The sequence below is a fragment of the Leptidea sinapis genome, chromosome 8 (assembly GCF_905404315.1).
Source record: "Leptidea sinapis chromosome 8, ilLepSina1.1, whole genome shotgun sequence".
In the NCBI taxonomy this organism is placed as follows: Eukaryota; Metazoa; Arthropoda; class Insecta; order Lepidoptera; family Pieridae; genus Leptidea; species Leptidea sinapis.
Window position 1 is genome coordinate 12,768,029 of NC_066272.1, and position 24,239 is coordinate 12,792,267.

At 33.7% G+C, this 24,239-nt stretch overlaps 1 protein-coding gene across 1 annotated transcript in view; it reads left to right on the plus strand.

Annotated features, from left to right (window-relative positions):
• LOC126965760 (gamma-aminobutyric acid type B receptor subunit 1) overlaps window positions 1-24,239 on the plus strand; it is a 167,426-nt gene that overhangs the window by 78,475 nt on the left and 64,712 nt on the right. Inside the window, exons 2-3 of the mRNA XM_050809525.1 lie at window positions 17,979-18,578; window positions 23,860-23,994. Coding sequence (XP_050665482.1) covers window positions 17,994-18,578; window positions 23,860-23,994 — 720 coding nt within the window. The 5' untranslated portion in view covers window positions 17,979-17,993. The remainder of the gene's footprint in view (window positions 1-17,978; window positions 18,579-23,859; window positions 23,995-24,239) is intronic.

Consider the following 24,239-nt stretch of genomic DNA (forward strand, 5'->3'; position numbering starts at 1 on the left):
AACTTAAAAACTTATCCTAAAAAATTATTAGTAAAAATAATGAATAAAGTATGAATTAACTTATTTCTTATCTATATTTATTCTTTTAATTGATAAGGATACCTTTTTTTATAAAAGTTAAAATATAAAAATAATATCAATATTATGATCTAATTTTAATATTAGATAAGAATGCTAATGTGAATTGTCCTAAAGGCTTTGAACTTACAATACACTAATTTTAGTAATGTTCAACTTTACTCTTTCCTGTTTTTTGGTTTATTTCTAGTAGCAGACTTCATTATACTTGTTTAAATATCATTGCTTGTGGGTGAGTCATGAGAAGGGTCACAATAAAATTGATTTTATTCAACCACAAATTATTTAATACAAAAAAACTACGTTTTAGAAAACCGACTTCAAAAACTGAAAAGTATCAAATACCTAAAAATTTAATTTAATACACCGCTTATAATAATAACACCCTTACCTTACCTTTACCTTTAATATTAGTAAAATACAATTTTTTTATGAAAATAAGGGACGAGACGAGCAAGACGTTCAGCTGATGGTAATTTATACGCCCTGCCCATTACAATGCAGTACCGCTCAGGATTCTTGAAAAACTCATAAATTCTGAGCGGCACTACAATTGCGCTCGTCACCTTGAGACATAAGAGGTTAAGTCTTATTTGCCCAGTAATTTCACTAGCTACGGCGCCCCTCAGACCGAAACACAGTAATACTTACACATTACCGTTTCACGGCAGAAATAGACGCCGTTATGGTACCCATAATCTAGCCGGCATCCTGTGCAAAAGGAGCCTCCCACTGGTGGATTATTATTTATTAGTGATTATTGTTTATATATGCTACCTATTGACAGATTTGAAATCAATGCCAAGCCCTAATCAAAATAAAACTTAATATTATAAACAGCTAACTTACTGTAATTATTAAGGTTGTCTGGCCACGCGTGTCTGTCCACTTGGGTTGTTTTGTCCTAGACGAAACTATCCCGCTCAAAGTCACGCGTGGCGAGTGTCGGTACCTACTATTACATTTGGCTTGGCACCTACTTCAAAGCTATCAATATGTAGCACATACAAATGATAGTATTTTGCTAATATTAAAGGTAAAAGTTTGCATAAGAGGTGTATTAAATTAAATGTGTAGTTATTTGATACTTCAGTTTTTATAAACGCAGTTTTTTTTATTTTTTCGTTTTAGTGTCAGTTAATTATAATAATGTATAATCAACCGGAATGAAAACTCGTAAAAAGACGTACACAAAAAACAATTAAGTATATCATCCACGTAGACTAAAATTTTCATAAAAATTGTTCATAAAATGAAAGCTAACTAAAGCCAAACTATGTAAAATTTTTATGGGACCAAATGGCAAACATTTCAGTAATCGGTGTACATACATAAAAAATACCGATCGAATTGAGAACCTTTTTGAAGTCGGTTAAAAATTAATGAATTAGGTAGTATGCTTAAAAGATAAATACTTAGTAAGATTGAAAAGTTTAAATTAGTTATTCAACCTTATATTACAGTATAATTTTATTTAAATAGATATAGGAGATAGTACATGAAAGCTTATAACCGATGCCTATGTAATCAAATATATAAAATTCTCGGCTTGACCGATTCTCATGAAATTTTGAGCGCATATAGGGTAGGTCTGAGAATCGGGCAACATCTATTTTTCATCCCCCTAAACGTTAACGGTGGTCCATGCCAATTTTTTTTTTAAATTTTTTTTGACATATTTTTTTTTTAATTTGTTTGATTATGATTCAGCATTAAAAAATACATACAACTTCAAATTTTCTTCCTTCTACGATCAACAGTTACTTTTGTATCGCGATTTTAATATCGGCAATACAACGTTTGCTGGGTCAGCTAGTAAACAATAATATTTATTATCACAGCCGTCATAGTCTGTAGATTCTTCTGTTCTTCTTCGAGGGCGTCCTTTTGGAGGGCTCGCCATCATGTGGCACAAGGGTTTATTTCCAAACGTAATACCGGTTGAATGTTTAAATAATAGGATACAGGCGGTGCGTGTGTGTCTTCATTCGGGTTCATTTCTGTTAGTGAATGTGTATATGCCGACGGACCAAAGTGAGAATGTTGAAGAGTTTACAGAGTGTTTGGCACAAATTTATGCTATTATAGAGGAATCCGATGTCCAGGTAGCATATATCCTGGGCGACTTAAATGCTCATCCAGGTGCTAGGTTCGGTAAGAAGTTATCAAAATTTTGTGATGATATGATGTGGGAATGGGCCGACCTTAACTTTTTGGGGGATAACCCTAACATGTATACATTTCAATGTGTTGCGAGCGGTAGCAAGAGATGGTTGGATCACTGTGTTACGACCAGATCGGGGTGGGATACCATTGTTGGAGCCTACGTCACTCATGACGTCAGATGGTCCGATCATCACCCATTGAGTATCGAGTGTGATATCACCGGGGTGGCGACTAACTGTGCCATTTATAGTACACTCGATACACAAAAATTTGTAAGATGGGGCGAGAGATCAAGTGACGAAATAAACGCCTACCGTGAATTTTGTTTTAATAATTTAGATTTATTTTGTGATCCACCTGTGTATGTATGATGTGTAGTCATAGACAAGATTATAATTTATATATAGATAATTATTACAGGCACATTGTCGACGTCCTGCAGAGTGCAGCTATTGTAAGTTCTTCTCCATGTGAACATAAGCAGACAGGAAAACCAACGAGACAAAAAAGAGTACCTGGTTGGAACTATCACGTCAGGGATAGCCACGCAAAAGCTAGGCTTTATTTTAGATGTTGGACATTGGCTGGCAGGCCTTCCAGCGGACTAGAATATGATAACATGCGGAGAAGTCGTACTGTATTTAAAAATAAAATTAAATGGTGTCTTAAGAACGAAGAGAGTATTAAAATGAATATTTTGGCTTTACATAAGAGAAATAAGAATTTTGTAAAATTTTGGAATGCAACCAAAAAACTATATTATAAACAGACCTTACCTGTGTCAGTAGAGGGTTGCCAGACTCCGTCAGATATAGCCGAAGTATTTGCAAAAAGGTTTAAAGTTAACCCTCTGACTGTAGAGTATATGTCCGAGCCGAAAACATATCATAAAGATGATGATATAGAATTCACAAGCAAAGATATCGCGAAAGTCATCATGAGTATGAAGAGAGGCAAATCTCCGGGACACGATGGGCTCAGTATCGAGCATATACTCTGGGCCAGTGATAAAATATTTAATCATTTAAGTTGTCTTTTTAATCTTTGTATCAAATTTGTATACTTACCGGAAGCTCTAATGCATACGTTAGTTGTACCTATTGTCAAGAATAAAACAGGCGATCTTAGTAGTACAACGAACTATCGACCTATCTCCTTAGGCACTATAATAGGTAAAATATTAGAACGTCTTATACACCCTGTACTGCTTGAGAACATTAAGATTGATGATGGTCAATTTGGTTTCCGTGCCGGTCTTTCGACGGATGCCGCTATTGTGAGCCTGAAGGGAGCTGTGAGTCACTACACAACTCGTCACACGTCCGTATACGCTTGCTTCTTAGACCTTAGCAGCGCTTTTGACTTGGTTAACTATAACATATATAGGATAACATATAAACGATGGATATCTGTTCACATGGAGAATAACAAAAAATAAATTGGACATGTAATTAATATTATGAATTTTTATATTTTTATGTTTTGGACACCACACCCTTATACAGTGATGGTTTTCTAGTTTTTAAGTTTACTTTTAATTTTAATTATAATAAATAATTAATGTTAACTATGGGACGTAATTGGCCTGAAATAAAAGTATTATTATTATTATTATTATTATAATCTGTACTTTGCTTTGATATATTTTTTCTCTTTTCCATTTTAATTGTTACTAAACACATAAATTTTATTTTTTGTTTAGATAAACGTGTTGATCTCTCCCTCATATAATGTATCTGTGGCTAATGTAGTTGGTTTCACAATTAATAATTAAGGTTTATATGTATTCGTTATAGTTAAATATCATTGTGTTACTGTTTATTGGTCATAATAAAGTAAATAAATAAGATATCCGCAGGGCATTTGCCGCTCATAATATACCAGCTGTTTCAGAGGTATATACCAAATGGTATAACCCACCGCGACAGCAAGAACTTAATTCCAAATATAATAATATACTAGCTGACCCGACAGACGTTGTTCTCTAGATAATAAAAAATATTGTTCTATAGCAAATTGCCAATAAAAATTCAAAACATCAAGAATTTATTTCGTAACAAATACTGCTTGTTGTTATAAACAAATTGTTTCACAGCAGAACTGTCAAACCGTGCGTCAATAAATTCTAGTGGACAGTAAGCTGCTTTGGAATAAACACATAGACCACAAGCTGGAAAAAGCATGTATAATATTTTGGCAGTGTAGAAGACTCGTAGGGAGAACCTGGGGTCTTGCTCCAAAGATATGTAAATGGCTATATAGAGCAGTTATTAGACCAATTATCACCTATGGAGCAATAGCTTGGTGGCCCAGGACAGAGCTAACAACCGTACACACCAAGCTGCAGCGATTCCAACGGCTGGCCTGCACAGCCATAACTGGTTGCATGCGCACTACGCCAACGTCTGCCCTAGAAACCATTCTAGGGCTCACACCGCTTGACATACATATCCAACATGAGGCGACAATGTCGGTTCTCCGCCTGAAGCTGATGGGTGTATGCAAGAATGATGACTGCCTCACAGGAAACCTCTGGAACAGAGTAAGGATGGATTTCCCACTCTGTGAGGCACCCTGTGATAGAATACCCAAAACACACATCTTTCAAAAGAATTACCGTATTCAACTGTTCGAAGTGGGAGCAGACCAGTCAGGTGTAAATGAACTCACTCAGAATCTACACAGACGGTTCCAAAATGGCAGCCGGAATTGGAGCTGGCATCTTCTCACAGGAACTGAATATACACACCTCTATACCCTTAGGCATACACAGCTCTATATTCCAATGCGAATGCATAGCCATCAAGGAAGCTGCAGACGCGATACTAAAAAGGAAAATACACGGATATTATATCCGTATTCTATCTGATAGTATGGCTGTACTGACTGCGCTGGGGAGCAACACCTATAACTCAGCGCTGATATACGAGTGTCACCGATCCTTAGAACGAGCTGCCTCTAACAACTGGGTAACTCTGCAATGGATCAAAGGACACAGAGGTTCGTTGGGGAACGATGCAGTGGATGAACTTGCAAGGCGGGGGTCGGAAACGCAAGTGGCTGGCCCAGGGCCAGTCCTGCCGCTACCCTTCAGCCAAATGCGGTCATGGATACGCTCTCTCACCAACAACCTACATAGAACCCGATGGACAAATGTCTCAGGCTGCAGACAGTCGAAAGAGGCGATTCCTGCACTATCGCCCAAACTGACACGTCGACTTATTAGCCTAAACAGACATGACATCTGAATTATGGTCCGCACCCTAACGGGTCACACATCACTGAACAAACACCTGTTGTTCGGCTGTCTAACCGAAGATGAAACGGTCACTTACGTAATCCTGGAATGTGTAATATAATGTGTTAGTAACTACAAGGTCGCTCCAGGAAGTCTGCGAACACCCCAGGAGTGTTCTGAACTTCTGAAAGGAGCTGGGCTGGTTGGAATGACTGGCCGACACTGCACGCAAAATGGACCCAATTAAGCGGTCTAATTGCGAAAACAGGAGCCCTTTACCAATACCAAACACCAATAACAATAGAACTATTCTAGATTCTAGCTTCCAGCTTATTATTGCTAGTTTCCAGTCTAATTTAATAACCAGTATTAAATATAGTGACAATATCTAAAAAAATACTTAAGGCGCCTGTTAAGTACATACATTCTGGTACTAGCACCATCTATTGGCAAACGATGTAGACATTCATAGTGCCGATATTGATTCTGCGCAATCTATCTCAAACAATAATAGAACAACTCAGGCAGTGTATCGGTCAGCCAATTGAAGCTTCGTGAAAATCACCCGGTTGAACACACAACGCCCGAAATCAAAGTGGTTCGGGAGAAAGACATGGACTATTCAAAATACTGTCAAATCTTGAATTTAAATTTATTACAAGCGAGAAGCTTAACATTTATAACATAGCACAGCAATATAATATGATGCATTAAACCAAAATTCTGCCAAGTACAACCAAACTTAACTTATGGAATTAACTTCTTTGCGCGGTGTTTCAGTACGATACGACTTAACCATAAGTACCTTCAAACAAGCGGTATACACCGTATAAAAGCTGGCAACGCTCCTGTGATTCCTCTAGTGCTGCAAGAAAGTTTGTTGGCATTAATGACTTAATACCAGGTGAAACATACGTTCCATTGCCTTCTAATACCATAAAAAATATTTTAACGAAATAATATTATACTCTTTGTGACCACACCTTGAAAATGAATGTTAAGTATCAACATGATTAGCTTCCTATCATAAATATGAAAGTAGAACAAGGTCTTCTGTGTTTTATTTCTGTGAAATTCACTCAATAGTCGTTTTAACCTTGGGTTAACTATAGGCAATAATAATGAATCATATTTTCAATTCACGAGGTTTCCCTTTAATTTATATTATGAAATAAGTTTATTTTATGATTACAATAATTCTCGAATTGGGTTCACTCGCTTACGTTTAGCTTTATTTTTGTTTTACATTAATTCGATAATCGATGTATTGATAAACTAGTTATAACCAACATCCTTGTCATAGCAATTTATAATTAAGGCTAATATGAAATCATAAAAAAAATAACTTCTATAGCCTTACCTTCGTGTTGGGCTATAAAACTTCATCAAGTTTATTATTAAAAACGTATTTGTAGGAGGGAATTCAGGAATCGGGAAAACTTTAGATGTATATATATATATATATATTTATTTTTTTATGACAATAAGGGAGGAGACGAGCAGGTCGTTCAGCTGATGGTAATTGAAATTATCAAAGTTTTAAACATAAATAGAATTTGTCTTTTAAAATTTGGAAGTCAAGAATCGCCCTAGTTCTGTATAAATATTGGCTCTGAGTAATTAGTCGCTTATGAAAAATACTATATTCATTTTACGATCAAATACCGTTTATTAAGGTTTTCTAAACTAAGAAAAGAAGTGCATGAAAAAGTAATTAACGCAGTTTAAAAAATGTTGTAACACACTCAGTTTAATTTATTTAAAAAAAAAGGCTTTCATCAGCAATTATTTCACCGTTGATCTTTGTTGTTGTTTTGAAATTCAAATTCAAATTTAAATTCAAATGCAAATTCAAATTCAAATTCAAATTGAAATATTTTTATTCAAAATAGGATTTATAATCACTTATTGAACGTCAAAATCTACCACCCATTCAAAAGAGACTGCCTCAGACCTGAGAAGAATGGGCGCAAGATACTCAGCGGGCTTTTTTTTTTTATATAAAATATGGATTACAATGTATTATCGTTCAATACACATTAATAATTAAAGAGCCTGAGGGTGTTCGCTTTAATCCCAGTCCGTAGTGTTATTAAGAAAATCGTTTATGCTATTATAACCTTTCCCACACAAACGTTTTTTAACAATTCTTTTAAATTTCCTAACACATTTGTAATGTACATTTTCTGGGAAACATGTCACTGTGGAACTATTCACCCGAAGGACAAACATTCTTGCATCTTATATTTACAAAACCAGATTCACGAAACTGAATTAATCCCAAGCCTTACGTGAAAGGTAAATGGCATTGGATTCGATCGATTTACTTTTCACAACAAAACAAAGAAGGTCACTGTATCTTTCAATGTAGACGACACCACAGGGGATAATATACACCGTGCAGGGTTTACTCAAGAAAATGCCACAAAATGGGATTAACTAATAAACTTAACGCTGACAGGTCGCTCAGAGTTTCCCTGCGATATCAATCAATCAAAGAATCAGAAATATGCATAGCCTAAATGTTTGAGAAACTGGAGTAGCAGTTGGCAGGGCACGGACAGGTGGCTGGTAGAGCATGAAAGTCCTCGAATGGCGACCACGTACCCGAAGCTTCATTGGAAGGCCCCTCACAAGATAAACCGACGATCTGGTCATGATCGCCGCCGGAATACGTTGGATGAGGGCAGCGTACGTTTTGTCAGCAGTGGACATCTTCCAGATGATGATGATGGGCAGGCAGAACATTATACTTGTACACAAACAATGCCACAAATATATTCTTATTGTATGCATGCATGCATCCTAATAATACAACCGTTTTCTTATGTTACTACAATAATTTTATTGTGAGTGATAAATACGAGATAAGCAATTATATCTAAAGGTCATCACTCATACTTTACTTATGCAGTGCAGTTGAACTATTTGATAGCGTTCAATGTAGAGGTGCTGAATTATCCTTGAACCAGTTTTCTACTGACAAATGGATCTCTTGGGGCTGCGTGGGAATTGTGTGTGGATCAATACCTTAAAAAGTGGCTCGTACAATTCATTTATTTTATCGTGACATGTTAAAATAGGAGAATTTACAATTTTTTTCCAAAGAACACTCACTTTTTTTATTTATTGTTCAAAATATACAAGAAACAAACTACTAAACAATTTAAGCTCATGAATCTTAAGTGTTTATGTGAGGAATAGCGAGTACACTTTTCTAAATTAAAATATTTTAATATTTAATAATTATTATTCTAAAAATATCCAATTAAAGTCGAAAAAAAATAAATATCATAACATGACTGAATTAAATAGCAAAGGAGACAAAGCAAAAAAAACAATAGAAATAATGAAAAGATGAGACAGTGAGACACCTAGGCTATGGTCATGAGTAATAGGCATTTCCTTAAGTATGTGGCCTAAAGAATATGTATTAAAGTATCGGTGGCACTCATTCCAAGAAATTATAGATTGCCAAATACACGCAAAGTGATGGGGGTTTTATGAAAAAACGAAAATAACACTCTTAGTTTATATTTGGTGTACCTTTGCCTATTAAGTCTGACAAAAATATAGTACGTGGTAGTTTACCAATAAATAATGTTGGTTTACGAAATTTTATCACTTTCGACGGTACAGAAAATTAATTGAAGTAGGCGTTACTTTGCGGAAATCCATAATTATCCAAATATTTTGAGATGAGATGATGATTTTTACGACACTCAAGACTCGCGCGAGAGTTTAGTAAGTCAATATCTCCTGAGGATGCCTGGTGTAGAGGCGTACAAAGTTTCCAATTGTTTAAAGACGAATATTAGCGGAATTAACACTAAACAAAACTCAGAACATTTGGATAAAACGGTACAGTACAAATACGGTATCGTACATTAAAATTATTTAAACAAAAAAACTGTTCAGATAATTTCGCTAAATGTCATTGATATTGGCGATGTCATGAGGTTGTACGATTCCTTGCCTAGTCTATGGCGATGAAAACAATGGCTGGTGCAGGCGATATCTGTTTTTTTTTTTATAAAAAAACTTATTGTTTTAAACTAATTCACATATTATATTGTCACAATGCTCACATTTTGACTATATTTATTTACAGTGTGGTTTGGTGCGCCTGCTTGTAACTCTTTTGAGGTTTTCTATTAATCAATTTTTTATTTTTTATTATTGAATAAGAAGCTCTAGGAAGTCGAAACAAAACGAAAGTTTTAAATTGTTGTTTTAAAGAGCGGCAATAAGTACTTGTTTATACAAAATTCTATTTACTTTGTGAAGCACTAATCAGGCATTGTATTTAATTGATCAACTTGAACTTATTTAATAACATTTTTGATTAAGTTTTCTGTAAGACTTTCAATATGAATACAGTTTATGTACTTAGAATAATTTTCTTTGATAAGAATTTTGTTAGTACTTTCGTTTGTCGAAGGTTACATTCTCCTTTCCAAATCGTAATTATGACAGCTATTCTCAAAGATATAATACCACAACAACATATGATGGATATGGAATTAAACTCAATCGCAGTACTACGTACCTAGTTTTCTTCTAATGCACTTAGTACATTATCTTAATAAATTCTACTACAAATTTTTCTTATGTCTCAAACATTTATAATTACGAATTAATATATGAATAAATTGTACGTGCGAAAAAGCAAAATAGTCACACAAAATATTATATTCCCATATAACTCAGTTGTTACTTTATTTATCTACGACATTTTTCTTTAATTTTTATTCACTTATCTTATAAAGACTTCACTAAGTTAAAACCACATTTCACAAAGTAAGTGAAGAATATTACCAGAAATTTTCCTTAGCTTAATTCATTTCCTTTTTGTTAAAATCACACAATCTACAGTTTCCTTAGTCGGTAACCATAAATCAAAATCACTAGAGATGAACTAAAAGACGGCTAGTAGCTAATACGGACTTGAAAGAGTTCGAATAGACTTGTAATGGTGATGGTGATTAATTACATTTCTTTTAGCTATATTTCTACTTCCCTAGGTTGTGTTTATATACGTGGTGACCTAGCAAACATTGTTTACCGTATAAAGTATGTACCCCGTGCCCACCCATTGTAAGAAGTGTCATATTATGTAATGAAATCTCAATGACTGAATTATTAGTATTGCAAATATATAGACATTTTCAATTTAAAAAATATATAGGTTCCAGATAAGTAATTACCAATACATCATATACTAAAACCTTCTCCGAAACAAGTTGCAATATGAATATCATCAAAAACAAAATCTTAAAAATAATGGCTAGTAGTACTAAAATACGACGATACAGGAGAATTTTTAAAATTAAAACATAAGCATCAATAACTAACACACACACACATACACACACTCACAAACCTCTTTTTAATGAGTTTGCTAATTATGTACAATAATGTATAAGCTATCGGAAGGACCCAGCCTCTGCAACTCAGGGTATCCTACAACAGAGGGTAGGGCACAAAACATTCTCTGCCATATATTATAAGACTTGAATAAATTATTATTATTAGTATTATTCCGATCGGTTCAGTAGTTTTCGCGGTATAACCGAAAAAAAAACCGCTCTCCATTTATAATTATAGAAGGTTATATGCTGTTTAATAGACAGCCTGCTAAATTATCTATATAATAACTCGAAATCCCGTATATATTATTAACTTTACCTGCACCCATGATATAAACGCTCCTTAAAGGTGTCTGTAACCGGTTCTATCTAATGAAACAGTGATAGTTATAACCAAACATAATGGATTCGTTCGTTCATTCATCTCTTCTTAAATAGTCTCGTCTCCCTCAAGGCTTTACTACTCAAATAGCCACATATCGTTCTAACTATGTCTCAATTCACAGTATTTGTACATAAACTTAATAAAATCGACATTCCTATGCAAGTCATACCCCTACAGCGCATTTGCAAATTTACATTTTGATATTTGTACTTTTCGCCATTGTTTAAAACTAATTACCAAGTTCTTAGGAAAAATGTGATTTTAAACATGGATTATTATTTTTACAACACGATTGAAAAAAAATCTTTAAATTGATACCGACCTTCTATAGTCTTAAGTGCAATGACCAGGCATCCCCTAAGATCTCCACGATGATCGTTCCTGCCAGCCTAGCGAAATTCTCTTAGAAAAAAGCGATTCACTCGATTGTATGAAACGTGCAGTCTTTGATAGATTGACAGATGACAGCTATAAATCTTGTAAAAAACGGTGATAGCCGAAACCCGCTACGTTTTAAGCAACTGTTCACTTTCAAACTTAGCCGAATAGTACTTCGTGGTCAATTGCAAATTGTAATTAATACTATATCAAACTTATGTCAAATGACTGCACGTTTCATACTTAACTCAATTTCCATTTTTACATAGGCAGTCTCGCCTCTTATTACGTAGTATTTACATCCTCTTGGGTTCCTGCCACCAACACTACGTCTTCCGGTACGGGGTCATTATTTGAGGACTTTACTGTCCCAACGATCATCAGCTGTCCGTCTAACTATGTACCCCGAACACTGCCACTTCAGTAAAATGATATTCAGTCATACAACTTAATTACTAAGCAAGAAAAGTTCAATAAGTTTTATTCTCTCACTACAAGTCGATCATTACAGGGGAACTGAAACGTTGATCTGAAAAGATAAAACTCAGTAAATTTATTTATTTTTACATTTTTATATATTATTATTCATTAAATTACAACTTAACTATGCAACATCATAGGAGATCTTATCGAAAATATTCTTTTGTTATTACAATCGTAAAATGTTAAGGTAAAATTACTTTTAGAATAAAGTTTCTTTCATTAGAGCTGAAGATTAGAAAATCTTGAATACGAAGGTATTACGAAACTGGAGCTTATTGACGATAGATATTCCGATGAATGGCCACGATTTCTCTATCCAACAATATTCGAACAAAGGCATTGCTGTCTTTAATATTCATCGTTTTAACTCAAGTTGAAATGTTGTTATCCACTTCCCATTATTCCATCGAAACTTGTTCTACATTATTACTCATACTTTTCAGTGAATCTTTTTATTTGTCATCAATAAATTAATATTTGATAGCAGTATATTATGTCAATAATATGATGAAACGCTTTTCGATTTTACTTTAGCTCTTATCCGATATTAAAAAATAGGCTGAAACGAGAAAGCAATTTTGAATGTTAAGTTAAGATGGATGCGTTATTAAAAATCACTGGAAAACTACGTAATTAAATTTCAATAAATGATTGTACAAGGTAGTATTATGGAAACCCAGTTTGGGTGTCGTAATCTGGTCTGAACAGCAGACCGTATTAAACCCATATATTTAATGATTTTTATTTGAGTCGTTAAGATAATCATTAAATTGCACATTTCTAATAAAAAGTTTTTCAATATTTTGTTAAATTCATTTTCGTTGTCTGTGCTTCGAATTCTGTCTAGCAGATTATTAGTTATTTTTATACATAAGGTAAGGTAAAGTTAAGGACTCGAGTTCATTAGTTCATTCATGTATAAATTGATTCATTGTCAGTTGTGTGAATTTCTTTTCACAGATTTGCATATTTCGAATATATATTATACTAGCTGACCTGACAGACGTTGTTCTGTAGATAATAAAAAATACTGTTTTATAGGAATTTGCCAATAATATGCTCCCTGTTGTTATAATGAAATTGTTTCACAGCGGAACTGTCAAACCGTGCGTCACTAAATTCTCTCATAGAAAATATGTCCATACTAACAAATATTGAAAATAAAAATAATTGTGGGTTCCAAATCGAAATAAAAACTATCCTATCTCTCAAGTTGGACCAAACTGAACTCCATGAAGTAATCCCCATTAAAATTCGTTCATTAGTTTAGGAGTCCATCGAGGACAAACAACGTGTCCCGTAATTTATCTATCTAATATCTTTAAATGAGCAATGTATATATATATATATTCTAAATCTCGGAAAAGGCTCCAACGATTTTAATAAAATTTAGTATACAGGTAGTTTCGGGGGCGAGAATTCGACCTAGCTAGGTTTCAATATTAAAAAATGTAATTTATCCGTGTTTTATATATATTATATACACAAGACTATAATAGCTCAGATGGGACATTGGGTGATCTGGAAAGCAGAAGACCCTGGTTCGAATCCAGATGTCCTATAGTATTTTTTTTTTTCAAGTTTTGTACATTCTTAAAAATTCGAGCAAGGCTCGGTCGTCCAGATATTATATATTAAGATAAGAATAAGATATAAGCAGGGTAGGGTTGGGTTAGTTTTAAACTGAGGTAGACATGAGTCTCTAATTAACATTGACCAGTATGCGTATGCCCTTTTTTGTAGTTTAAAGAGATCCTGGGCTAGATTCTGCTGTTTCCCCAGACAATAACACCTTTTCTCAAAAATACGTAGCCATAACCATAATACGCGGCTAGTGCGGTTTTCAAGTTGGTATTTCTTTATAGAGTCCTGAGTTTCGGATTAGATGATGCAGGATCTGCCTTTAACAGTAACAATATGACCTCAAACACAATCAGAAAAGGATCCAAGACATATTGCATTGTAATAAGACTCGGGATTCATTCCATTACACTCTTTGAATAAAAATACAACTGTAAAAGTGCAGTTGAATTGAACACTATATATACAGTCATATGTACTAGTACTAAAATTTGAATATTTATACGAAAACTATGACATTATCTGGTCCTCAATATTAACACTATAGCTATTAAAAAAAAAGTGTGTGTGTTCTTATGTATGCACGCAAGAAGTTATACTTCTTTGGCCTAACAAAGCAAAAATCCTTAAAATTATTTAATCCTCGTGCTATCCTTGTTTTGTAGAAAGAACAATATTGTAAGAATCTTACAACGATGGCTTTGACAATTAATTATTAACAGTATGTTATGTTTTTAAAGTGATAACCCTCACTTCTAGGATTAATACACAAATAAAATTAAGAGTTGAACAAAGCAAACAAGATTTTATGACGAGGCGTTACTCGAAAGGTTAGCTCAGTTGGTTAGAGCACCGGCACGGAACGCCGGAGGTCGTGGGTTCGAGTCTCGCATCGTTCATAAAATTTTGTTTTTCAAATTTTATTTGTGAATTAATTATTTAATAACGAATCCGGCTTGAAACCTTTGCCTATCCTAATAATAGACGAAGAAGCCAAAAAAATAAAATAACGAATGTCGCAAACGTCAGAAAATTTTAGTAACCAACTTACTTTTGTATTACAGTGATGCGCGCGCATCTTAAAATTGCACTCTTATAATTTTTTCATAACGCGCCTAAAGAAGTATAACTTCAATAATCTATAAAAAAATTAGAACATGAAATACAGATTGACAACCCTAACACATTTAACAGAACGCCTGATCTTTACTGTAATGGTCTTGGTGCGAGCATGGACCCAATGGTAAAGGATAAACCACATCAAAAAGTAGCACATCACTGTTTACTTAGTGTTTCTTTAAGCATTTAACTATAAGGTTCTTAGGCAGAAGTATTAGAAAAATTCAACAATTATTGTTGTATTAGTTAGTGAAAGGTTAAATGTGAAGAAAAAGGCCTTCCAACTTTTATTGATAACTTGCTAAGGATACAAGCGATAGGCAAATAATTACTTTGCTCCTTACCATAATATAGTACTTTGGTCTAAACATGCACATATATAACTGTTGTAAATATGCTGATAATATCACATTCCTTGACATTAATAAATATATAAAGAAACTAGCTGACCCAGCAAACGTTGTACTGCCGACATTAAAATCGCGATACATAAGTGACTGTTGATCGTAGATGGGTGAAAATTTGAAGTTGTATGTATAATTAAACAAATTTAAAAAAAAATGTCAAAAAGATTTAAAAAAAATTGGCGTTGACCACCCTTAACATTTAGGGGGATGAAAAATAGATGTTGTCCGATTGTCAGACCTACCCAATATGCACTCAAAATTTCATGAGAATCGTTCAAGCCGTTTCGGAGGAGTTCATAGTTTAACACAATGAACGAGAATTTTATAATATATGGGAATAGATTGAATCTGACATCAAACAGATGATTTATTTAGCAAATAGATATATATTACAGCATATGTCTTGGCTAATAACATATTTGACCCTTTGAACGAAAATACAATAACATACAACCGGGATAGTACTGACGAGAAACGGGACAAACTTGTGTCTGAGATACACAAGAGACTACTTATTGCAGTGGATGGCTCCTATGCACCGGATTCCAGCTAGATTATAGGGACCACAAAGACGCCTATCTCTGCCGTGAAGTAGTAATGTGTAAGCATTACTGTGTTTCGGTCTGAAGGGCGCGGTAGCTAGTGAAATTACTGGGCAAATGAGACTTAACATCTTGTGTCTTAAGGTGATGAGCGCAGTTTGTAGTCCTTCTCAGAATTTTGGGTTTTTCAATAATCCTGAGCGGCACTTCATTGTTATGGGCAGGGCGTATCAATTACCATCAGCTGATCGCCCTGCTCGTCTTGTCCCTTATTTTCAAAAAAAAAGTCTACGAATGGGGAGAATTTAGTCCAATTTAACATCAGGAAGACATAAGTTTGTGTGTTTCAGCTAAATTATAGTCTGCCTTGGTTCTATAATCCAGTCTGATCGGAATACTCGACGCGGCGTCCATATATATACTTTGCGATATTCAGTTCTGTGGTCACATGGAAGAGAACTCCAAATACTAATATTAATAACTAAATTATTATTAATTACTAAATATTAAAACTAAATTAATATTATAACACTAGAAATAAGGGATTGCTTGTAACTAATTCTAGTAGGCTTCATAAGATACATAATAGCTTTAAGGGTAAATGTATACACTTCTACAATAAAGTCCCAGCCACTGTTCAGGCATTATCTATAAATAAATTTAAATGTTTTATAAAAAAAATGGCTCTGTCGTAAATCCTATTACTCCACTGCTGAATATCTAAATGGTCGGACAGCCTGGGACTTGATTGTGATTATTTTATAGCGATAGAAATGACTGTACAATATTGTATATTTTTATTGAAAAGAGCGCAAGAAAAAAGAATGCTCTCTCAGAGCGCCATTTGTTTCCGAAGCGGTAGTAGTATCTAGTAGTATAAGAAATGACATCAAAAAGAATTCTAAAGGAATCAATTTTAAGAAAATAAATGCCTTTTATTCCTTTTAAATCGGCCTCTAGTAGCTTGGTGTACTCAGTAAGATAAGACAATTCTTCACTACAGGCCACTGCAACTATATAAGGCGCAAATTCGACATCACATGGAGTATTGTTCTCACCTTTCGGCGGGCGCTCCCCAATACTAGCTTTTTCAATTATTGACATACTACGAAAAGCGGCTCGAATAATCGCCGATCAAGTTTTGTGCTCTCTCTTCATCTACCACATTAACCCTTAGTGTTACGGATGTTTATGGGCAGCTTACCCACAATTTTCCATCACGCCCGATTGCCCCCCTCTTATGTAAAAGATACAGCCAAAGTAGGAGAAAGCATGACGTCATAAATGTAACCCCAGGGATACGAGACCCTTTACCTCTTGGTCAATAAAATGTGCATAATTTTAAACGATAATGTAAGGCAAAGAGAACATCATCTAGTTTTCTCAGCAAAACGTTAACAATAGAACTATTTTATAACAAGAAAAGTAGACATCATTTGTGGAACTTAACGCTATAAGAAGAGTAACACTTAGGTTTTAATATATCTAATTTATCTTGTGCCAGTGTTGTCCATTGTATTCCCATATTATTGATTTTAATGATGTGTTGCTTACGTAGCAAGACTGTAGGAGATTAAATTTCTATTGCGAAAGTAAGAAACTATTTATAGGTTAAAATAAATAACATCTCTTTTACAAGAAATAAAAACGAAATTACAACGAGATTTACACTAGGCGAACATGAATTTGAGGTATTTCTTGGGGTATACCTTGATGCCAAGTTAACACTCATTAGCGATTATATCGAGTCATGAACAACTAAAATTAGGCTTTCTTACACGCGTCCTTACTGAACTTGTGCAGTCGCAGATGGAATATGTTACTCCAATGTTGAATCTGAGATGATAAAAAAGAAATTCTTGCGTATTATAAGTTCTCGCTTTGGTGGACATCCATGCCTATACACGAATCTTTTAAATCAACACTCATATTATTTCACTAAGAATTGAATATATTTTACTTAGTCTTAAAGCCTAAAAAATATTTCATATCATTTCAGATACAGGGAAAAATTTTGGTAAACGTGCACAGAATATTTTCTCTTTAAAACTCAATATTTAATGATGTAGATATTATGTTTTTGTGGTCCTCTACAACTCAAAAATTCTTAATACAACAAATATTAATCTTTTAACATAATGACTGAGTCTGTAAGAATCCGTACAAAATCTTAGAAATTATGACCAAAATTTGATTACCATCTTTACTAATGAAAGTTTTATTTTGTTGCAGGACTGAGAATGGAAAATGACAAGAGCATACAATGATATGTCCAGACCTCAAGCGATGACCCTGGGCGCCGGAGGTCGCGAGCCGTCCGCGGTATCTAAGCGTCGCCGGCCGTCCTTACTACCTCATCTCACGATATATTTCACGCTTATTAGGTTATATCTATTCTCTCTGCGAGTGATAATCTCTCATAATGAATCATTCTCGCACAACATAAACTATAATTTTCCAAAACATCCCCTAGTGAAATTAAAAGTGGCTGTGAATTTAGTTTTACGAACTAGGAAATATTTAAGAGTTAAGGCGTTGTTAGTGAGTGTTTTAGTGCAAGTATTCCTTGTTGCCAAGTGTTTACAAGTGAGGCGGGATAAGTGGCACGGGTGGGCTCTACTGTTGTTATTGTTCAGCTACTGTTGTAAACATTGTGAAGCGAAACGTGACGATGATTTACATATAGGCGGTATTTTTCCTATGGAGGGTGAAGGGGGCTGGCAAGGGGGACAAGCCTGTATGCCAGCTGCAGAATTAGCTTTAGCTGACGTGAACGCGAGATCGGATTTACTCTCTGGTTTTAAATTACTACTTCACAGCAATGACAGTAAGGTGAGTTAAGCACTTTCAATGTTACTAATTTACTCGTAAACTAACACTTTTTTGTATTTTTTTTCGCTTAAGAAGTAACAAGACCAGAGAGGTGTTAACCTAATGATAATTGATAAAATACCAACTTTCTATCTATTTAAATGCAGTGAAAAGGACTCCGTTGTAATCAAGGAGAATGTCAACTTGAACATCAAACACTTGAAACTAGATTTGTTGGGAAGTAAAAAGCGCGTACACCTTTCGTAAAGGCCTTGCCGGCCTGTGATGCCTCTGGTATTGAATGAGAATGTGGGCGGCGGTGATCATTTCTGTAAAAAAAGTATATTGACAACCATTTGAGCTGTCTTTTTTTTAGTTTCTTAGCTCATCAAGTTGGGCCTTACATTTATCAGTATACTAGCTGACCCGGCAAACGTTGTTTTGCCATATAAATTATTTTTAGTGTTTGACCGTTTTTTCTCATTTTGCATAATTCACATTATAGTCTTATAAATTATAGCCTATCATTCATCAAAATCCATTCAGTAGATTTTGCGTTAAAGAAGTACCAACAAAGCCAGACATACAAACTTTCACATTTATAATCATGATTGGTGCACAAAGAACAAAATGTTTCTAAACACCTTAAAATGTCAACATATAAAGTATGTTAGAAAGCGATGCACTTTGCAATCCGAATACTTCATTGACGGACAAAAGCTACATGAAGTACCAAGTATTCGAGACCTCGGTATCCAAGTAGACAGCAAGCTACGTTTTTCGGATCATATTGATAAAATCTCGTCTGAAGCAAATCGATCTCTGGGCTTTATTTTAAGAAGTACAAAGGGCTTCAAAAAACCAGCTACAGTAATTAAATTATATAACTGTTACGTTAGGAGCAAGCTTGAGTATTGTAGTACAGCTTGGAACCCGACTTATAAGGTGCATATAGATAGACTGGAAAGGGTAGAGAAAAAGTTAATTGGTAGTCTATCGTACCGATTCAAGACTCCAAATACAGTCAGGGCATATGCAGACAAACTGAAGCACTTTCAATTACAGCAGCTATCCTCGCGACGATCTCATCTCGACATGTTATTTCTCCATAGGTTAATAAACGGCGGCATTGATTGTCCAGCTCTAGTTACTTAAATTTAAATTTAAATTTCCTGCCAGAATACCACGACATCTATGTGACTTGTTTGAGCCAAGTTTCTGTAAAACCAATCTAGGACGTGATTCACCTGTGGTACGCATTTCTCGTCGCTATAATGACTATACAAAGAAAAGTCCAAATATCGACATTAATTTTGATAGTCTTAACAACTTTAAATTAAAGCTTATTAAGTGTGACCTATCTACAGCCTCAGAATGTAATACCTAGATAGTCTTATATAATAAATTGATTGGAATACTGCATTCACAGATTTGTAATTAATATAAATAGCTCGTAATTTACTAATTTTAATTAATATATTTTTTTCTTTTGATTTCTCCTTACTAATAATTTTTGTAACACAAAGCATGCTGTGATTACCTTTAATTGTAGGAAAAGTTAAATTTTATAAGTAAATGCAATGTAATTATTAAAACTGTAACTACTATTTCTTATGTTGGTGATCCATTAAATAAATAAATAAATAAATAATATTAGTAGGATTTTCATGCACTTGACGAATACTTCTTCTTAATATTAATTATTATTTGGTATTGTAACCACGTTAGTTAGTAAAAACAAAATTTTATAAATAAATAATAATTTTAATATATTTTATCTACGTGGAATCAATCAAAATGTGTTTTATTTAAATTTTCTCGTATTTTTTACTTCACGGTACTACAAACTGAACATTGAGAAATTTTCACGGTTTATATTATTATGTTATAATATTATCATTTTAGTGCCATATAGTAGAGAGAGAAATTTTTGTTAAATCTAAGTAAATTAGGGACGTAATTGATGATTTACAGGTCTCTTTGAACAGATTATCTAATATATAAAATTTTCATGTCGCGGTGTTTGTAGTTAAACTCCTTCGTAACGGCTTGACCGATTCTCATGAAATTTTGAGTGCATTTTGTGTAGGTCTGAGAATCGGACAACATCTATTTCTCATCCCCCCAAATGTTAAGGGTGGTCCATGCCAATTTTTTTTTTTGACATTTTTTTTTAAATCTGTTTGATATATAATACATACAACTTCAAATTTTCACCCATCTACGATCAACAGTTACTTTTGTATCGCGATTTTAATATCGGCAGTACCATGTTTGCTGGGTCAGCTAGTATTATATATTATTACTAGCTGACCCAGCAAACGTTGTATGTATTTTTTAATGCTGACTCATAATCAAACAAATTAAAAAAAAAATGTCACAAAATAAAAAATAAAAATGGCGTGGACCACCCTTAACATTTAGGGGGATGAAAAATAGATGTTGTCTGATTCTCAGACCTACCCAATATGCACTCAAAATTTCATGAGAATCGGTCAAGCCGTTTCAAAGGAGTTTAACTACAAACACCGCGACATGAGAATTTTATATATTAGATATTATCTTCAATTACTTTTATATAATTTGCAATAAATTTATAATGTTTTTAAAGCAGACTTATGAAATGTTTTCATCAAAGTAAATAAAATATGTCATACATTTTCTGACTAATAATAGAATGAATAAAATACACACTTCTATCGAGGCTTAATCATGATAGCCTATTCCGTATTCTGAAACAGAATTCGTAATTAAAGTTGATGGAAATAAGCAACATAATTGAAGATAGTAGACATAAATTAGAATGTCAATACTTAACTATGTTAATTATCTTGTTCGTCAATACTAACTCAATTAAAACTTTTATAATATTATCGTTGCAGACAATGAATAAAATAACTATACTATTGTTTTGCTTAATACTTGGATATGTAGTCATAGTATAGTAAATTATATCTTAAGGTTTCAAAATTTTTACTGTGTTATTACAGAAAAATAATTTAAACATGGCTTAGACACATGTTTCGTTAGACAGTGACCTAACAATAACGATGGCTAATATGTAGTATATCTGTTTCTATTACAAAACAATGTATAGATTGTGTTTAAATAAAAAGTCCTCGAGAACAACATAAACTGACGTGTACAGGAACAATTATTAAGGAACGGAACGCAAATGTAATCAGCTGTCATTTATCTGTCATCATATTATAATCTAACGGCCGTTCCCAATACTCAGTCTATCTCTTACTTGAGATAAAAATCGTAACTATCGTTGATGTTTCTGTCCCAATAAACTAATCGACGGTAACTCAGCTTTTCCGTGCACGCTGTCTGTCAATGGGACGACGTATAGCTTACCAACGATAAAAGTTTGTATGGAAATTTCAATTCACGTGTCCCAATATAAGGTGATAAAAATGACATATCGGGTATATTGGGACAGCTTCAGATTATTGACAGCTAATTACTGAAAATAGAAGGTTGTAATTTTTCTCTATCAGTAGATGGTAGGTATATTGGGAACGGCCGTAAATCGTATATTGGGACAGCTTCAGATTATTGGCAGCTAATTACTGACAGTATAAGATAGTAATTTATCTCTATCTGTAGATAATATATTGGGAACAGCCGTAAATCTTCCATAAGAATATTATCTATCTGTTATTAACACACCTTAGACAAGCTTCAGCACGTGTTTAAATATAAGCAACGTCTAAAGCTCGTTGAATCGTTTGTAATAGAACTTTTTAAAACAAGTGTTCAACACATGTTTAACGTTTCTGTAATAACACAATTAATATCTATCTGCGGCTCTAGTTGTTTTTTTCAATAAATATCTGATGCAAAGAAAATTGTATAAAACAAAATAGTTAGGTAACAATTTATTTTTAATGCCATTGTCGATGTGGCTTAGTAAATTGCTGGTCAAATTCAAATTCAAATTCAAATATTACTTTATTCATGTAGGTCACGGAAATGACACTTATGAATGTCAAAAAAAAATAAAAAAATATTGTTTCTTATTGAATTTACCGCTACTTCGTAAATGGTTGAGCTAATGAGAAGAAGTAGCAAGAAACTCATTCTCACTCTTTTAAGCCAAGATTTACATTTTAATTGTTTTACAAATCATTTCAATTACAATATATGCAAATTGACTCAACAAAATACTCAAATGTCAAAAACTGAAAGGCTTACACGAGTAAGTCAAAAAAAAAATAAAGGTCATAAAGGAAGATGGCGAGAATGTAATATGTATTTTGGGACCCACTGAAAGAAGTGGCGTACATTATGGAAACTTTTTAATAATTGTAGAACGTAACAAAACTAAGAAAAAAACAAATATGATTTGTAAATCTAAAAAAGTAGGAGAAAAAAGATATACCTAAGAGTAAAAAATAACGTAAAATTATTAATCAATATCTATTGTTCAATCAATCATTTGTATCTTATGTCTATGCCTTATTACTGTCTGCTTAAAGAAAATATAATATTTTATATATATAGATGATTCACAATTCATTCTCTTTTCAAGCAGGTCATCAAAAAACGATAGTAATCTTATTGAATCTTATTTTGAATAACTGATTTGAGTAGGAAGGTATTTATAGTTTGATGGTGTCGGAACATCCATTTAAAAAATTACTGTCATGTGCAAGATTACTTATTTTCCATCCTCCTTTGGAGAGAGGCAGTTAGCAAGAATTCGGCGAATAGGACCAGACAATATAACATCGCAAAAACCATTTATTTTAAACGTTTACTTTGTGTTATTTAGATTGTTTTATTGAAACCATGGTATAATAATATACTCCGACTGGTATTCTCTTTCCACGATGGCTTAAGACTACGTCACTATATGTGTTGCCATAAATTGTCCTTTTAACTAAATTTAGGTACCTTCACATTGAGTTAATACAAATAAAATAAATGACTAACTAGCTCAACTAACAAGAAACTAGTATGATTCGTCTATTTAGATTTAAATTAATTTATTTCTTGAATTATAAGTTCATAATTGGTTTATTATGTTAAAAAACACATTTTGCTCAGGTTATTCAATCACACACAGTGGAACGACATCGTATTGACAAGTGTTATACTGACAACTCGCCATTTTATTGTTATTGTCGTGTCGCTCACACATATAGCGTTATTTCACTCGAAAATAGTTTGAGAACCGCACCGTAACTGAAGACGTATTCTTAGGTCAATCACGTGACCAGAATCACGGGAAGAGAATACCAGGTGGAGTATATTATGGATATTCCAGGTCTTTTAATTTATTTTTATGTTTTAGTGTGAACCGGGTCTTGGAGCCAGTGTGATGTACAACTTGCTGTACAATCCTCCACAAAAGCTGTTACTTCTTGCGGGTTGCTCTACTGTGTGCACTACCGTGGCAGAGGCTGCTAAGATGTGGAATCTAATGGTGGTATGTTAATAGATTAATTAAGACATTTAAAACTTAAGATACGCTCAATCTAAAGACCGACAATTCGTCTGTAAGACATAAGAAACACACACAAACGATAGAAGTGAAAATTGCAATAAAAAATAAATAATAATATAAAATACAATCGCATTTATTGTTATACAGCCACGTAAACGCAATTTGTGCTAAGCAAAGAGACTATGGTATGCCAAGAACGACAAAAGAGATCCGATCAAAGAGTATTT